This window comes from Carassius auratus, chromosome 50 (genome assembly GCF_003368295.1).
Source record: "Carassius auratus strain Wakin chromosome 50, ASM336829v1, whole genome shotgun sequence".
Lineage (NCBI taxonomy): Eukaryota > Metazoa > Chordata > Actinopteri > Cypriniformes > Cyprinidae > Carassius > Carassius auratus.
Window position 1 is genome coordinate 2,973,849 of NC_039292.1, and position 15,320 is coordinate 2,989,168.

General features: G+C 36.7%; 1 protein-coding gene across 1 annotated transcript; it reads left to right on the forward strand.

Annotated features, from left to right (window-relative positions):
- Positions 1 to 1,463: 1,463 nt before the first annotated feature.
- LOC113066648 (WD repeat-containing protein 61) lies at positions 1,464 to 8,819 on the forward strand. Its single transcript, XM_026238585.1, has 9 exons — positions 1,464 to 1,760; positions 1,854 to 1,881; positions 1,998 to 2,276; positions 2,991 to 3,139; positions 6,511 to 6,604; positions 7,852 to 7,945; positions 8,027 to 8,119; positions 8,202 to 8,280; positions 8,620 to 8,819. The coding sequence occupies exons 1-9, from the start codon at positions 1,749 to 1,751 to the stop codon at positions 8,707 to 8,709; spliced, it is 918 nt and encodes a 305-aa protein (XP_026094370.1). The 5' UTR covers positions 1,464 to 1,748; the 3' UTR covers positions 8,710 to 8,819.
- The last annotated feature ends 6,501 nt before the right edge of the window (positions 8,820 to 15,320 follow it).

Below are 15,320 nucleotides of genomic sequence, written 5' to 3' on the forward strand. Positions count from 1 at the left end.
AGTCAGAACGAGCAAATTGGTGATTTTACCATGGAAAATATAAAATAATGATTTTACGACAGGCATACAAGGTACATTTAACCACTATGTACATACCATGGTATATGAATATTTGAATCCAACAGAAACATGATCTATGATACCATAACTTTACCATGGTATAGTACTCTTTTGTAAGGGGGCCAGGGAATGTGACTATATAAAATCAGCTTCTTTTTACTACCCATTGAGATCAGTAATATTAAACATCATGGGTTTTACAGAAGGACATTTTTTGACAAGTGCTGCTATCATCAGTTCAGAGCCATAAAACAGACCATATTTCATTAATCTCTTCTAAACTATAAAGCAGCACGTTCTTCTCTCTCTCTCTCTCTCTCTCTCTCTCTCTCTCTCTCTCTCTCTCTCGCTGGTGCTGTCAGATCTAGGTCAGTCGATGTTGAATTCCCTCTGCGAGGCACATTGCACCTCAAAGGGCATCAGCTGAGAAACTCAGCTCAAGACATAAAAGGATAAAATCCCATATAGCATATGGACTTCCTTCTGTGTGACTCGCTAACACAGAGGAAAGGTCTTCGATTGGACTTCTCTGTAATCAAATGCCGCAGTATGCTGCGTCTTCATGTCTTATGCTTTTCTGTTATGACTCACTTTCAGAGCCTTAACACTGTAGCAGCAGAATTTTTTTTATGGAGTTGGCATAAAAATGGAACAAATATCCATTTAAAAATATCTTATTTTAGAAACTATAAAGACAAAGCAATAAACAAAGGTCTGATCTGATCTAATCTGATGAAGAGACTGTTTATATTGCTCTCTTTATTTGTATTTACAGTTATTAGCCATGCCAATAAAACAAGCTAAATATTTTTTTTCATTTTGTTTTGATTTTAATATTTAAATGTATTATAGTTTTTTTTATTTAATTTTTTTAATATTTAATTTTCTCTTTTTTAGGTGCCTGTTGTTTTATTAATTATTTGCTAATATTTATTTATTTAAAAAAATATTATTATTCTATTTTCATGCATTTGTTTCATTTAACATATTTATTTCAAATGCATTATACATGATAGGTATTTATTTTATTAATTTATAAATACATTATTTATTATTCTTTTATCATTTATGTGTTTGTTTGTTTTTTATTTGTAATATTATTTCATTACCATCACTAGTAAAGTATTGTAAAATACTTGTACTATTATTACTATCGCTGGTATCTGTTATTTGCTTTGATTATTTTCAGTTATGTGTAGAATTATTGTAGTTAGCTTTTATTTAGTTATTATTAATTAATTTAAAAAGTATTATTTATTATATTTTAATTATTTTTATTTTAATTATTATTATTTTTTAATGTTTTTACAAATACATTTATTACTACTACTAATTTATTACTATCGATGCCACCTTATATTATAATATTGCACGTTTTGAAAGCCAGTTCAGGGAGGGCGGAGTCAGACGGTTGTTCCCATGGTACTTTGCGCGCAGGTGTCATGGCGTCCCTCTAGACAGCATTAGCGCGGTTGTTTATTATTGTTAATAAATCGCTTTCATTTTTCATTGGATGCATGTAAACAAATCTGAAGGATTATCCAACTTTTCCGCAAACGCGCTAAAACATCTTCAGGACGCGTTGAACTCTCGCAAAAGCTGTTTATTTAGTCAAAAGCTAAGCTACGCTAGCAGCTGTGCATGAAGTTAGTTAATAAACCCATGATACAGATTTTGAAACGAAGACTATGAGCACACAAGTGAGTCCATCTCTAATATGTCTTTTATAGTATCTATGGTGATCAGAATAATGATTGTGTGTGATGTTAATATGTTAATTATTCTGTTTTTAGTACAGTATTCTATTCAAGCAGGAGCATGGTGAGTACACACACACACACACACACACACACTTAGTCATCAATTCTAATTAAGAGGGGATACAACTAGTGAGCTGTCTATCTGGACACAGCCAAAGAACCTGTGTGTTTGTGCAGCTCACGAAGATGCCATCTGGACGGCGGCTTGGGGTCGCAGTGAGAAGGACGGGTCAGAAACCATCGTGACCGGCTCTTTGGACGACCTGGTGAAAGTTTGGAAATGGTGGGATGAGAAGCTGGAGCTGCAGTGGACGCTGGAGGGTCACCAGTTGGGCATCGTGTCGGTGGACATCAGTCAGAATGGAGCGATCGCTGCCTCCAGCTCTCTTGATGCTCATATTCGGCTCTGGGATCTGGAGACGGGCAAACAGATTAAGTCCATGGACGCAGGCCCAGGTGAGCTGTATATGTTTTTATTTTTAAAGATTGCTTTGAATGCGTGAGTTTGACACAGGTTTTTTTTAAAAGGTTAGTTCACCCAAAAATGAAAATTATGTCATTAATGACTAACACTCATGTCGTTCCAAACCCGTAAGACCTCTGTTTATCTTCAGAACACAGTTTAAGATATTTTAGATTTAGTCCGAGAGCTCTCAGTCCCTCCATTGAAGCTGTGTGTACGGTATACTGTCCATATACAGAAAGGTAAGAAAAACATCATCAAACTAGTTCATGTGTCATCAGATGGTCAGCTAGAATTTTTTGAAGCATCAAAAATAAATCTTTGGTCCAAAAATAACAAACATGACGACTTTATTCAGCATTGAATAAAGTTGTCATTTTTGTTACTTTTGGACCAAAATGTATTGAGGGTGAGTCATTAATGACATAATTTAAATTCTTGGGTGAACTAACCCTGTAATGCTTTAAGTAAAATAAACATTAGCTGAAATAAAATATATAAAAACTAACAAAAACTAAAAAGTTAAAAAATCAACTAAATAAATGGAAACTTAATAATAAAAAAGCATATAGACATATATATAAAAATAAAGACTAACAAATTGCTATAACTTAAACAATTTTTTTAATAAAAGCATAAAATTTTAAAAATCTAGTATCTAAATACACTAAAATAACACAGATGGACTCTTACTATACCATCTGCAGTTGACGCCTGGACGGTTGCCTTTTCTCCTGACTCCAAATACATTGCCACCGGCAGCCATCTAGGGAAGGTCAACATCTTCGGTGTGGAAAGTGGGAAAAAGGAGCACTCGCTGGACACCAGAGGGAAGTTCATTCTGAGCATCGCTTACGTAAGAGCAGTGGTGGACAGTAACGGAGTAGCTTTACTTCGTTACTGTACTTAAGTACATTTTTCAAGTATCTGTACTTTACTGAAGTAGTTTTATTTTGAGTAACTTTTACTTTTACTTCACTACATTCCAAAACATAAGATCGTACTTTTAACTTCACTACATTTCATAAAACATATCGTTACTCCCTATAATATATCACGTGCTCTGACACGCAGAAGCGGTGTCTGATTCATCATGAACGAACTGAGTCTTTTCAAAATAAACCTTTAAATCGGATCGCGAATCGCACCAAACGATTCGTTTACGAATTAGAATGATCCGATTGCAGCTGTTCTGGAGTCGACCACCCACTGATTCAAATGAACCGTTTAGTGTGAGTCTACAGAAGTAAGAACCGTGAAATATTGTGAGCGCGTGCGTCTGATGTTGCTAAAAGTAAGTTATTAATGTCGGAATTTAGGATTAATTATTGTAACTGAAAATCATATTTTTTATTATTTATTTTATATATTTTATTTTGATAATTTAGAATTATTACCGAAATACAACCTTTTTTTGTTTCAAACAGTTCATTGAACAATAATAAATGAAGCTGACAATGAAGTAAATGTATAATAATTAGCAAAGATGATTAATTTAGCGCTGTAAACGCGCGTGTGAGGGGCGGATACGCGATCTGAGTCTTTCATAGAGTTGTAGAGTTAGAGTTATTAGAGAAATAGAATTATTTTTTACATTGATTCAGATCGGCACTTCGGAGCCTGTTCGCGACTCGGTTGATTCAGATCGGGACTTCGGAGCCTGTTCGCGACTCGGTTGATTCAGATCGGGACTTCTGGACTTCGGAGCATTTTCGCGACTCTGTTGATTCAGACCGGCACTTCGGAGCATGTTCGCGACTCGGTTGATTCAGATCGGCACCTCGGAGCCTGTTCGCGACTCGGTTGATTCAGATCGGCACCTCGGAGCCTGTTCGCGACTCGGTTGATTCAGATCGGCACCTCGGAGCCTGTTCGCGACTCGGTTGATTCAGATCGGCACTTCGGAGCCTGTTCGCGACTCGGTTGATTCAGATCAGGACTTCGGAGCCTGTTCGCGACTCGGTTGATTCAGATCGGCACTTCGGAGCATGTTCCCGACTCGGTTGATTCAGATCGGCACTTCGGAGCATGTTCGCGAATCCGTTGATTCAGATCAGCACTTCGGAGCCTGTTCGCGACTCCGTTGATTCAGTTTGGCACTTCGGAGCCTGTTCGCGACTCGGTTGATTCAGATCGGCACTTCGGAGCCTGTTGGCAACTCGGTTGATTCAGATTGGGACTTCGGAAGCATGTTTGAGATTTTTTTTAAATTCAGATCTCGAAGCAGGAAGTGTTTGTCAAACAGTTAATTGGTGATGAATGAATATTTGAACTTGAGGCTTTTTTTTTTTAGACGAGTAACGTTAGACAGACATGAATGTTTATTCAGAACGGTACTGAAAATAAGTAAATATTGTTAGCTGATGCTAAATGTCTAGCAGGCTTGCTGGTGCTAACTTGAGGTAATTTTTATAAATAATGTAAAAATATTTTTTTTCAACCACCTATATATATATATATATATATATAGATAGATAGATAGATAGATAGATAGATAGATAGATAGAGATATAGATATATAGATTACATCTGGGGAGAAAAGAAAGGATGTGATGTTCAGAACATGGTTACTACAGTAATTATCAAAGAGGGGAAGAGATGCACCCCGTTTGGCCAGGGTTGTTTTTACACCGCAGACAAGGTTTGAGAAGGAAAAAAATCATTAAGAAAATATAATTATATTTTCCTTAAGATGTTCTTCCTAACTTCAGGCCTTATTATCTTGTCATATATAACTGTGGTTTTCTGTAAAACCACAAACTTTAAAATACTTTTTTCTTACTGATGAAGATCAGATTATCATCTCTGTTTTCTCTCAGGTATATCACAGTGCAAGCTTCACAGTGAACATTACTCTCGTCAGCGTAGTCCATATCAACAACAAAAATATATCTTGACTCCATATAGTGGTTATTTGGGAAAAAATCCCAGGTATTTTGAGCAGTAGCAGTGCTAATATAAAATTTAATTAGCCTATATAAAATTGCAAACATCTATCTTTCAGTAATTTTTTACTTAAGTACATACAAAATTGAGTACTTTTGTACTTTCACTTGAGTAAAATTGAAAAAGGAGTACTTTTACTTTTACTGGAGTAATATTTTATTATTCTTATCTGTACTTTTACTCAAGTACTTGATTTGTGTACTTCGTCCACCACTGCGTAAGAGTCTCTGCACGGGCAACGGGCAACATGAATCTCATCTAAAGCCAATGGCACTAATGTTTTATTTCTGTCAAACAAAAAAAATATTCAGGGGACAGAAGTTTTTAGCATTTTATGCTTTTGTACTGAATTGGATCATAAATTATATACATATACATATTAAACTTTTCTAATATATATATATTCTATTATATATATATTTTTTTTTTTAATCTATATAAACTAAAGTTTGGAGACGGTAAGATTTTACAGTAATATTATTACAATCTAATTACATTACTGCAGTCTTCAGTGTCACATGATCCTACAGAAATCTTTATAATATGCTGATTTGCTGCTCCAGAAACATTTCTGATTATTATCATTGTTAAAAATAGTTGTGCTGCTTAATATTTTTTGTAAACTTTTTTTTTTTTTTTGGGGGGGGGGGGGGGGTTATGATGTTCAAAAGAGCAATCATATATCTGTAAAACAAAAAAATTGTAATGTCATAATTGTCTTTACTGTGCAGAATAAAATAATTATTTTCAAATCAAAAAAATCGAACTCCAAACCTTGAAACGGAAGTGTAGATCACATTTTCATTTTGTAAAATAATTATTTTAATTTTTATTTATTTATTTATTAGAATATGTTCTTGTTCATAATTTACAAAATGTAAAATGTTCTGTCTTGCTGAAATGCTAAATAAAACGGTTCTTCAAATGAATTTAAATTTAATTTAAAACATTTTTTAAAAGTCTATATTGAACATAAATGCTCACCTCTAAAATATTTTTTTGAGCAAGAAACAAAACAGGTTTCTTCAATGTAATTGCTATAATTAAAAAAGTCTCAATCCAGTAATCAAACAGCTTAAAATTGTGGGAATATGTGAATAATTGTCAGTGTAACAGTCAGCCTCAGTGTTCAAAAAGGAACAGAAAGGACGTAGAGAAATAACAGTCCAAATTTCATTCACATTATACATTGGAATTAATATTTAGAGAAAATGCAGATTTTCCTTCTAATATAAAGTTTTCCAAGCCTTAATAATTCTCTCTCTCTCTCTCTCTCTCTAGAGTCCAGATGGAAAGTACCTAGCCAGTGGTGCTATAGACGGAATCATTAATATCTTTGATATTGCGACTGGGAAACTCCTGCACACGCTGGAAGGTGAAGACCGTCTCCCACACGACTCAAGCTGTCTTAGGTTTCCTCTGTTAAAACCCTCTGTCCATCAGTCTGCTAGATGAATTCAGGGTGATTATAGATTTCATGAATGCATGGAAAAACCTGTTTGCGTCACTGGCCGTCCATCAAGGGTCATAAACTTTGGCTCTTTGTCTTCCTGCGTCACTCCATCATTCACTCATCCCTTTATTTGCTCCAACAAGTACAGCTGGAAAAATTGCTGAACGTTAGATGCAGTTGTTTTTGTTGTACTGCACTAGTGGTCAAAAGTTGTAATAATTACGCTACAAATTAATATATTTATTTTTTTATGTTTTTGAAAGAAGTCTCTTATGCGCAGTAATATTGTAAAATATAATTACTCTTTAAAAGAGCAGTTTTCTATATTAATATATAGAATTTTCAGGATTCTTTGAGGAACAGCAGTTATTTGAAATATAAATATTTAGCAACATTTTAAATCTCTTAAAGCTGCGGTAGGGAACTTTTGACGCTCTAGCGGTTAATAAACAGAACTGCTTGCGTCTTGCGGAAGAACATTGTAGCCGGAACTACTTCTCTCTGTTTATGTCTATGAAGAATCACAAAGGTACTGGGTTACTCCGCCGCGGTATCCCCGAAGCAATCTAAAATAGTCCGAATATAAACACTTATTATAGGTGCACCCTAGTGATTCAGGACAAGCTAAAAACACGGTTTGGAAAATGGATTCATGGTGTACTCTATTATATACATTTTTCTACATTTTGAACACAAACAAAGTTATGGACCACAGCTCTGATTGGTTATTTTTTACCGGGAGCGGCTGGCTTTCTGCAAATGGCAATAGGACACTGGGAGGAGCCAGAGGAGCTTGATTTTTTTCACAGATTATCTGTCTCATATTCTACTGTCAGGACATAATGACAGGTTTAACAAATATGAAAAAAATATTTTTTTTACAAAAGTTCCCTACAGCACCTTTAAGTCTGAAGACTGGAGTAATGATGCTGAAAATTCAGCTTCGCGTCACGGAAATAAATATTAATTTACAATATTTTACAATGCAAAACAGCTAATTTAAATTGTAAAATTATTCCATTCTCTATGAACTGTGTTTTTGATGAAATAAATGCAGACTTTATTACTGTTTGTTTATACTACCCTGATTACATACAGACTTCTTAAAGGTACAGTAGCCAAACTGTGGGATTAACAATAAGACATGCTCTTTTTTTTCTTCTTTTCAGGTCATGCGATGCCTATCAGGTCTCTGACTTTCTCTCCAGACTCTCAGCTGCTGGTAACCGCATCAGATGACGGCTACATCAAGATCTATGACGTGTAAGTTGCAAATTAGTGTGCATCTTTCACCTTGCAACACATTTGAATCTCACGTTCTGCTTGTTTGTGTGTGTCTCACAGGCAGCACGCTAACCTGGCCGGCACTCTCAGCGGTCACGGGTCCTGGGTGCTGAACGTGGCCTTTTCACCCGACAACACACACTTCGTGTCCAGGCAAGAGCTGATGCACTTCAGATGAATAGAAAATGTGAAATGTAGTTTGTGTGTGCTTAACTGTTATTCGTCTCTGTTTCAGTTCGTCTGATAAGAGTGTAAAAGTGTGGGACACAAGCAGCAGGTCATGTGTGAACACGTTCTTTGATCATCAGGACCAGGTGAGAGATGCATCACGGTTTACATAAAAATATGAAGCGGCATAACTGTGTTCAACAGAGATTATCAGAATGTTTCATGGACAGCAAATCTGCATATAAGAATTATTTCTAAAGGATCATGTGACTCTGAAGACTGATGTAATTATGCTGAAAATTCAGCTTTGCATTCATAAAAATAAATTCACATAGAAAATATTTTTAAATGATAATATTTCACATTAATAATGTTTTACTGTATTGTTGGTTGACAAGCAAATCACTGTTTGCTTTAGTTTCTGATGGGGATGAATCATGCATGCTCATGTTCAAGTGTGTGTGTGTGTGTGTGTGTGTGTGTAGGTTTGGAGTGTGAAGTACAACCCCACAGGCTCCAAAATCGTCTCTGCGGGTGATGACCGAGCCATCCACATCTACGACTGTCCCATGTGAATCTCCACAAAACTACAGCCTCTCTTGACCACAGCAAACATGCAGTTTTTTTTCATCGCTAAGTTCAACATCTGTATATGGTGTTACAAATAAATGTCTTTTTTTTTCTAGTTCTTTTTTTGTTGTTGTTTATCCTGTTCAGTACTCACACATTCGATGGTCGAATATGTTGCATGACATTTTTAGCTGGATGCATATTTTACTATGAGATTTAAATTCATTCTAGTTTAATTATGTAAAAATCCCAAACTGCAGAATGTTTAACTCCTTGATGTTTCCAGATTTTTTTCCGTACAGTCTATGATTTTTTCACATGGCTTTCCTGATCACTATCTGCCCTCTACAGGACACCAAATGTTACTGCACCAATTCAGAGTCCTTGCTTTGGACTGTTATACCAGACATGGAAAAATGTATTATATAATACATAAAGATCCAAAGCTGAACTTGTTTGAATGCTGAACCCTTTGAAGAGCATTTGAGAAGCTCTAGCAAAAAATATATATATAATAATAATAATTCCAATCCCAAATGGTTTCATTATTGTTTGGTTCATTTAATTCAATCTTGATTTTTACACTAAGATCCAGTAAGAAACAATCTTTTGGAAAAAAATAAATGCCTAAGGAAGTTATATTTAAAATATGAAACACTGTTTTTCTGAAGGTTAGAGACAAGGAATGTGATAAAACCCACTTTTTTTTGTTTACATGATTGTACAGTCGTTTTTGAACAGTGGATAAGGACTTTAACATTAATTTCATCTACACTTATGTTCATCTACACAATTTGTATCTACACTTGAAGCGCAGTTTCAGGCCAATGAAATATTTAAGACCTGAGCTTAATATAGAATTAGTAAATTTGTATTTATTATAAAACAAGTTTTCCAGGTATGAATTTCAAAATTAATTGCCTTATTGATTTTAATAAGGACTAATATTTCCTGATATTTCATGACCATGGAAATGGTAGTTAGGTGTTTAGTCAATTTCGCCTCATTAAATATTCATGAGCACAGAGAAATTATATTTACTGTTCATGTGGAAAGTTTTTACAAATTTTTCAAGAGGTCAATACTTGAAAAAAAAAACCGGGACTGTAAATATTAGACTATTTGGAAGTTTCAGAAGACTTAAGACTGAATGCATATGTTGAAACCATTTTAATAACCTTGTAAATATGCAAATAAGGCAAAACTGACTAATGAGCCAGGGTTTCAAATGTGAAAAGCCCATACATGTTCTCGTTCTTCCGATCATGTAACAGATGTGATGATCTCACTTCCTGTCAGATCACGTGAAGAGAAAAAGAAAAGAAAAGACAGACCCTTGGTGAGACCCCACGCCCTCTTCAGCCAGGAGCACAGCACAGACAAGCGACCTTCGACCTGCAAACAACTCGCAAAGCTTGAATCCAGAGTAATGATGACATGGTAAACCATTTTAATATAGAAAAATGGCTCATTCAGAATTCATTACGGTTCTGAGTACATTAACATAAAATGAGCAAATATTACTATTAAGCAAAGTCATGCTGATGATTAACAATGTGAACAAGTTAGGCAATTATAATACACAGGTTATTTAGATACAGATGTCTAAAAGATATAGTAGCAAAACAACTTATTTGAGAGGATCAGAAAACAGCACAAAGCTGGACTTCTATAGCTTGATAAATGGACTTAAAGGTTAATAAAAAAAATTATGCTTATATGTATGATAATACATTAATATATTAAATCTATGTTATTATAGTATCGATATACCATTTGTTTTTGTCAATATTTTGAATTCATTTTTTATATATAATTTATTTTTAGCTCAATGTTTAGTCATTTTTGTCTATTAGTTTTTTTATTCTTTTTTTTTTACATTTAGTATTAGTTATTTTAGTACTTCAAGTTAAACTTAAAGTAAATGATAAATGGTGTCATACTTGCCAAAATATGAGTTACAGTCATTATATGAGTCATTATATTTTATTTTATTTAAGCTAACATTTACTTTATTTCAAATATTGTTTAACTCGGATTTAAAAAGATGTATTTTATACATTTTAAAATTATAAATAAATAAAAATGAAGAATATTATCTTTAATACACTACTGTTTGGGTTGTTTGGGATCAGTGTGATTTTGTTGGGAATTTTATTTTTATTTTTTTTAGGATTGAACATTTAAAATGTAACAACATATTTCTGTTTCAAATAAATGCCATTCTTCTGAACTTTCCATGAATCAAATCCTAACAGAATTATAACAATAACGTCTGGAGCATCAAATCAGCATATTATAATGGTTTCTAAAGGAAAATGTGACACTGAAGAAGAAAAAAAGAACATTTCGCTTTACATCACAGGAATAAATGACATTTAACAATTATTTCAGAGTATTTTTACTGTGCATTTGATCAGATAAAAGTCCCGGTAAGCATAAGACACTTTTTTTCAAAGAAGCAAAAAATCTTCCTGCCCCTACCCTTTAAATGGTACACTTAAATAACAACAATAAATGCTATGAATCACAGAAGGTTATAAGTGAGTCTGTACTCGGGCATTTCCAACTTAAACTGTTATCAGTTTTGAATGCTTTGGTCCACAGACTTGGCACTTGGCAGATTATTGTAGAAGTGATAAAAATTATAAAGATTATATAACAAAAAAAAGTTATTGAAGTTTAAAAATATAAAATAAAACAATTAAAATATTTATATTTTATGTGATGTATATATTTTACAAAACATGTTTATCTCTAAAACCATTAAATAATCCAAACCAAAATTCTGAACAAGTTATGTTCCAAATTTGAGGTTACTATCTAAAAAAAAGAGTTTTCAGTGAGATTTTGTTTGAGCGTAGTACCAACCCATCAAACCCCATTAGTAACAATTTAAGGGTGTCCTCATTTCCATAAATGGTAGATACATAGAAAATGTTTAACATTACTAAATAGACAGGATCATTAAAATATACCGTATATCCGCTTTTATTTCTATTGTGGATAAAACATGATTACAGGTCAGTGGTGGACAGTAACGGAGTAGCTTTACTTCGTTACTGTACATTTTTCAAGTATCTGTACTTTACTGAAGTAGTTTTATTTTGAGTAACTTTTACTTTTACTTCACTACATTCCAAAACATAAGATCGTACTTTTAACTTCACTACATTTCATAAAACATATCGTTACTCCCTATAATATATCACGTGCTCCGACACGCAGAAGCGGTGTCTGATTCATCATGAACGAACTGAGTCTTTTCAAAATAAACCTTTAAATCGGATCGCGAATCGCACCAAACGATTCGTTTACGAATTAGAATGATCCGATTGCAGCTGTTCTGGAGTCGACCACTCACTGATTCAAATGAACCGTTTAGTGTGAGTCTACAGAAGTAAGAACGGTGAAATATTGTGAGCGCGTGCGTCTGATGATGCTAAAAGTAAGTTATTAATGTCGGAATTTAGGATTAATTATTGTAACTGAAAATCATATTTTTTATTATTTATTTTATATATTTTATTTTGATAATTTAGAATTATTACCGAAATACAACCTTTTTTTGTTTCAAACAGTTCATTGAACAATAATAAATGAAGTACCTGAAGCTGACAATGAAGTAAATGTATAATAATTAGCAAAGATGATTAATTTAGCGCTGTAAACGCGCGTGTGAGGGGCGGAGACGCGCCGCGGAGCATCAGACGCGCCGCGGAGCGTCAGACGCGCTTGAGGACCAAACACAGCAGAGCGGTAGGAAACTTCACTCCTCTCTCTTTTACTATAGCGATTTATTTTTAGATACGTGATCTGAGTCTTTCATAAAGTTGTAGAGTTAGAGTTATTAGAGAAATAGAATTATTTTTTACATTGATTCAGATCGGCACTTCGGAGCCTGTTCGCGACTCGGTTGATTCAGATCGGGACTTCGGAGCCTGTTCGCGACTCGGTTGATTCAGATCGGGACTTCACAGCCTGTTCGCGACTCGGTTGATTCAGATCGGGACTTCTGGACTTCGGAGCATTTTCGCGACTCTGTTGATTCAGACCGGCACTTCGGAGCATGTTCGCGACTCGGTTGATTCAGATCGGCACCTCGGAGCCTGTTCGCGACTCGGTTGATTCAGATCGGCACTTCGGAGCCTGTTCGCGACTCGGTTGATTCAGATCAGGACTTCGGAGCCTGTTCGCGACTCGGTTGATTCAGATCGGCACTTCGGAGCATGTTCCCGACTCGGTTGATTCAGATCGGCACTTCGGAGCCTGTTGGCGACTCGGTTGATTCAGATTGGGACTTCGGAGCCTGTTCGCCACTCGGTTGATACCGATCGGCACTTTGGAGCCTGCTGGCGACTCGGTTGATTCAGATTGGCACTTCGGAGCCTGTTCGCCACTCGGTTGATTCAGATTGGGACTTCAGAATCAGAATCAGAATCAGAATCAGAATCAGAATGAGCTTTATTGCCAGGTATGTTTACACATACGAGGAATTTGTTTTCGTGACAGAAGCTCCGCAGTACAACAGAATGACAGCGACAGAACATAAAACACATAATAAAAGAATAAAAAATACAAATAAGTAGATAGTGAATAACAATATACAAATGACAATTGTAGGCAAGTATATTACAAAATGAAGTTATGTATGTACATATATATTGTGTGCAAAATTTAAGTGTATACTAAGTATGTGTGTTAGATAAATAAAGTGTGTGTGTATATAAATATAAAGTGTAGTGTGTCCGCCGTTATTATAAGCTGTTCATAAGATGGATTGCCTGAGGGAAGAAACTGGTCCTGTGTCTGGTCGTTCTAGTGCTCAGTGCTCTGTAGCGTCGACCAGATGGCAACAGTTCAAAGAGGGAGTGTGCTGGATGTAAGGGGTCCAGAGTGATTTTGACAGCCCTTTTTCTCACTCTGGATAAGTACAGTTCTTGAATAGATGGGAGGGTTGAACCGATGATTCGCTCAGCAGTCCGGACTACTCTCTGTAGTCTTCTGAGGTCAATTTTAGAAGCTGAGCTGAACCACACAGTTACTGAAGTGCAGAGGATGGATTCAATGATGGTGGAGTAGAACTGTTTCAGCAGCTCCTGTGGCAGGTTAAACTTCCTCAGCTGGCGGAGAAAGTACAACCTCTGCTGGGCCTTTTTCACAATGGAGTCAATGTGATTGTCCCACTTCAGGTCCTGAGAGATGGTGGTTCCCAGGAACCTGAATGACTCCACTGCAGTCACAGGGCTGTTCATGATGGTGAGTGGGGGGAGTGCAGGGGGGTTTCTCCTGAAGTCCACGATCATCTCCACTGTTTTGAGGGTGTTAAGCTCCAGGTTGTTGAGACTGCACCAGACAGCCAGCTCTTTTACCTCCTGTCTGTAAGCAGACTCGTCACCGTCCTGAATGAGGCCGATGAGTGTGGTGTCATCTGCAAACTTCAGGAGCTTGACAGAGAGGTCCTTAGATGTGCAATCATTAGTGTACAGGGAGAAGAGCAGTGGAGAGAGAACACAGCCCTGGGGAGCTCCGGTGCTGATTGTACGGGTGCTGGATGTGTATTTTCCCAGCCTCACTAGCTGCTGCCTGTCTGTCAGGAAGCTGTTGATCCACTGACAGACTGAGGTGGGCACGGAGAGCTGATTTAGTTTGGGCAGGAGGAGGTTTGGGATGATCGTGTTGAAGGCCGAGCTGAAGTCCACAAACAGGATCCTCACATAAGTCCCGGGTCTGTCTAGGTGTTGCAGAACATAATGCAGTCCAATGTTTACTGCATCGTCCACAGACCTGTTTGCTCTGTAGGCAAACTGAAGAGGATCCAGCAAGGGCCCAGTGATGTCCTTCAGGTGGCCCAGCACCAGTTTTTCAAATGACTTCATGACTACAGACGTTAGAGCCACAGGCCTGTAGTCATTTAGTCCTGTAATTTTGGGTTTCTTAGGGATGGGGATGATGGTGGAACGTTTGAGGCATGAAGGGACTTCGCACAGCTCCAGCGATCTGTTGAAGATCTGTGTGAAGATGGGGGCCAGCTGGTCAGCACAGGATTTCAGACAGGCTGGTGTAACACAATCTGGGCCTGGTGCTTTTTTCCTTTTCTGCTTCCGGAAGACCTGGCGCACTGCATCCTCGCTGATCTGAATTGCAGGTGTGGGGGAGAGGGGGGATGCAGGAGGTGAGAATGGTGAGAGTGCTTGATTGGAGAGGTGTTCAGGATGGGTTGCAGGAGCTGTTAATGGTGTGAACGGTAGTTTGGAGAGGCATTCAGGGCTGGTTGCAGGAGTTGTGAAGGGTGTGAATGGTTGTGTGGGGAGGCATTCAGGGCAGGTGATGGGTGTTCTTCTTTCTAACCTGCAGTAAAACTCGTTCAGATCGTCTGCCAGTCGTTGATTCTCTACGGTGCTGGGGGGTGGTGTCTTGTAATTGGTGATCTTCTTTAGACTTTTCCACACTGATGCGGAGTCGTTGGAAGTGAACTGAGTCCTTATTTTTTCAGAATAATTCCTCTTTGCCACTTTGATCTCCTTTTCCAATTTGTATTTAGCCTGTTTATACAAGACATTGTCCCCCTTCACGTAAGCATCTTCTTTGGCCTGACGGAGCTGTCTGAGTTTTG